The following is a 3,763-nucleotide window of genomic DNA, read 5'->3' on the forward strand; positions in this document are numbered from 1 at the left end:
CGCCGCCGCCGTGAACCTCCAGAAAAAAATGATCTAAATGAGATTAAATCTGATCCAAACCAAATTCCACATCATTATTATTAATATTATTATTATTATATTACATTATTTTTTGCTTGAAATCCATTTTGCTGAAAGGTGGAGAAAAAGCTGAAATAAAAACTGGAAATTAATGGAATTAAAATGAACATACACACACGTGTGATTTAATATTCATATCCTGCTATAGTTGACTGAGGTTTTGCGCATTTTAAATTCCCTCCTGCTGCCAAAGCATCACATTAATTCTGTTATCTGTCTGCTCCGGAAAGTCAGAAGAGGAGTCTGGATGGGATTTAGAGAAATTAAAAAAATAAGCATTTATTTTAAAGGGTTGGGAGGGGGGGCTTTGACTTACATTGTGCAGTTTGAAGTAGAGGCCGCAGGCGTTGCACACCGGGTCCCCGTTGGCGTTTCTCCGCCACAGCGTCGTCGTTGTCGTCTGGCAGTTGGCGCAGGACGTCCCCGCCCGCCTGGCTGCAGACTGGCACAAAAACAAACGAACGCGTCAATTAAAAAAGAGAAACGAGCCAATCAGAATGGAAGACATTTTTATATAAAAAGGAGGAAACAGGGAGAAGGAGGATAAAACAGTTTTGTTTTTGCAAAAAACAACAACACAAATATGACAGAAGACACAAAAAGTTCATCTGTAAGGAGGAGAGCGCGCGGGAACCACCTTATCTCACCAAAGGATTTCCAATTACGCACGCGGCCTAACAACCCTGAAATAAAGCTGAGCTGTCAATCATCCGATGAAGATTTCCTTTTAGAAACACAAATATTCACAAACATGCAGAGATGGCGCAGGCGCACTGAGATCTTCCTGGGGAGTCCGAGGGGGGGTCCTTTAGAGTTTAAAGGAGGAGGGGGAGTCCCTACTGCTGCTGCTGCAAATAAGGCTGCAAAATAAAAATGCTGCTATTTAGAGGCGGGTGTTTTTGTGCGCGCGAGGCCGTTAAGAAACAAAACACCCACCCGCGCGAACACTTTCCACAAAAAAAAATCATAAAAGCAAAAGAGAAAACGGTGCAGTTTTGCTAAGGTAGTATCTGAAAGCAGAGACCTGCACTTGTCGAGTCAATTTCCTGCAGCTAATACTTCTTCCTGGAGAGGGGGGGAAGAGCAGACACAGAGAGAGACGGAAACGTCATCAGCTGGAGGGAAATGTCAGGTGGTTGGGGGGGGGACATACCAGCCGCCGCTTAGGCTTGATGAGAGGGCGATTCTGCCCGTTCATCTTGTGATACAGGCCGCAGGCGTTACACAGATAGTGACCCGTACCGTCCCGCCTCCACAGCGGCGTCGACGTGGCCCCGCAGTTCACGCACTCCCGGCCTTCTGCATGCGGGAACACAGGGACACGCACGCTCAGAAACCAGCAGTGAAGAAATCAGAAAATATGTGAGAAGGTCCATAAAAACACTTTGTCTATTTCTCATTTGTTTGCATATAATTACTATTAAAGTTCAACGCATTTCTTTTTTTTTTAAAGGGGGGTGAAAGTGAAACAACGCTCGTGCACGCCCATGACGAAACCCAGCGCTTTTACGCACTTCCCTCTTATTTTTCACCTTTTTTTCTCAAAAAAAAAAAAAAAAAACAAGACACGAAGAAGAAAAAAAGAAGAAGAAACAAGCCGGCACTTGCATGCTGCGCTCTGGTTTTGGCACAGAAGAGGAGAAACCGAACCAGGAACTGATCCAGTTCATCCCGCAATATTACACATTTATCTTTTATTTAAAAATATATATTTTAAAAAATCCGAATCATTTCAAAATAATAAAATATTCTGTATGTATTATTAATAGTTTTTTAAGTTAAAATGTTTTTCTTTTTCTTTCACTAAACACCCCCGTCCCCCCGCGCGCTGCGCCGCCGCGTCCGGTCGCTCCGCCGCTGGGTAAACAATGCAACTGTGGCGCGCGCTGGCCTGACAGTAATGGGATTACTTAAACACATAAACGGAGGGCAGACTTCCTTTCTGCGCGCCTGAGCGCGCGCAGGAAAACATTTTATTTCTTTAATTTTTAAAAAAGATTTTATTTAAAATAAATTACAAATATTTGCAAAAATAAGAAAATATTTAGAATAGATTGTAAATATTGTTGATGGTGAATTATTCTGTTTGGGCCTTTTTTATTTTGAATTTAATTTATTTTTGGTATCAACTGAACAAATATCGAGGCTGCAAATCTCATGTTAGATCAAAAGGGAATGTAGTAAAGCGCACGCCTACCTGAACAGGACCTTGTTTTTGGTCTTGTTTTGGAACCATAACTAGAAGATGACCCACCTATCAGGCCACTCGGTGGGAAGAGGCCTGGCCCGTATTCATAGGGTGGGTATGGGGCGATGGGGTGGTGGGCAGAGGTTGACCCTGCTCCGATAGACGCCACGCTCCGGGTGTGGTGGGATTCGAGTTTCATACTGTCGGCCAGGGTCACCTGGTACTTTATGCACTCCTTGTCCTCCTGGCGGCCGGAGCTGCTGGAGCCCGGCGTGGAGATGCCCGGATCCGGGGACACGTCTTTGGGAGGGGTCGGGGGGAACGTGAAGAGGTGCGGGCTGGAGTGGCCCGTGGACAGGGAGGTGGAGGAGGCCGGGGGGTAGACGGACAGGCTGGCCGGGGAGCCGTGGTGCAGCGGGTTCTTGGGGAAGGGGCTCAGGTTCCAGGGGGAGCTGCTGTGGTGGGGGCCGATTCCTTTGCTGCCCTCGAGCCAGGGCAGGGAGCTGGGCAGCAGGGAGGGACGGCACACTTGGCTACCTGAGGCAGACAGATCACAAATGCAGGTCACAATCATGGAACCCCTAAAATTAAAAAAATGCACTTTTACGCACAAGTTTACGCACAAGCTTAATGTTTCATTTTAAACATTAAAAGTGTTTTAAAATCCTCTGGAAGTCAGGAAGTCACGCCGCAGTGTCAGGCATGAACATGTGAGGCCGCGCGCGCAGTCAAAATGTCCACAACACAAATTACGCGCAGCTTGTGCGTAAAAAACCGTTTCAAAATGGACAAAAATGAAAGGCCCCAAAGAGGTGACTTACTGTGCGGAGGTGGAGGGTACCTCTGGACGGCCCGGACAGAGTTCCCATAATAAGGAGAGACGTGGTTGCCCTGTCCATCGATATTAAAGATTACATCCACATCTTCGGCCAGCGGGTACTGAGGGTCCATGTACGAGTGGCCGAGGCCCGGGTGATGGGAGCCGGGATGCTGCTCGTTCAGCACCGCGGGATGGTGGCTCATCCACCGCGGCTGGTCCGCGCTTACTTCCATCGCCTTCTCTGCGTCTTCTGCCTCTTCAGCAAATGTTCGTGCGCGCCGCAGCCGCCGCGCGCCGCAACAAGACAAGAAAAATCCCTTGGCGGTAAATCCACAGCCGGGTTCCGACGGAAAACCTGGAGGCAGAGGGGGGAACAGTTTCAGGGCTCAGTTCGCGTCGGTTCGGCGCGTTTCGAACATTCGCACGTGAGGCGAGGGTGTCACAGAAATCCGTCCCAAAAAAAGAAAACAAACAAACATAAAAAAGAAAAATAGAAGACGCAGAAAGAACAGGTCCGGTTCCAGCAGAACTCCAGGAGTTGCTCGTGTTTGGGCCGGCTCAGCCCCGCGCGCAGCTTCAGCAACTCAAACTCTGATCAAATCTGAGTTGGTGCGCAGTTGAAGCCCTCTCCATTAACTCCTCTCTCTCCCCCGTGTGCCCTGTAGCTCTCTCTC

The 3,763-nt window shown here is 48.0% G+C and overlaps 1 protein-coding gene across 5 annotated transcripts in view; it reads right to left on the reverse strand.

The window, feature by feature from the left end:
* gata3 (GATA binding protein 3) overlaps positions 1-3,763 on the reverse strand; it is an 8,705-nt gene that overhangs the window by 2,497 nt on the left and 2,445 nt on the right. Inside the window, exons 1-5 of one of the 5 annotated variants that reach the window (XM_036210277.1) lie at positions 3,091-3,763; positions 2,336-2,806; positions 1,324-1,380; positions 1,106-1,146; positions 398-523 (exon numbers count right to left, since the gene is read on the reverse strand). In XM_036210277.1, coding sequence (XP_036066170.1) covers positions 398-523; positions 1,106-1,146; positions 1,324-1,380; positions 2,336-2,806; positions 3,091-3,322 — 927 coding nt within the window. In that variant the 5' untranslated portion in view covers positions 3,323-3,763. Of the gene's footprint in view, positions 1-397; positions 524-1,105; positions 1,147-1,234; positions 1,381-2,278; positions 2,807-3,090 lie in introns of all 5 variants that reach the window. The other 4 variants (XM_024291126.1, XM_024291117.2, XM_024291134.1 and 1 more) reach the window with 4 other exon arrangements.

The sequence above is a fragment of the Oryzias melastigma genome, linkage group LG23, assembly GCF_002922805.2.
Source record: "Oryzias melastigma strain HK-1 linkage group LG23, ASM292280v2, whole genome shotgun sequence".
NCBI classification, from domain to species: domain Eukaryota; kingdom Metazoa; phylum Chordata; class Actinopteri; order Beloniformes; family Adrianichthyidae; genus Oryzias; species Oryzias melastigma.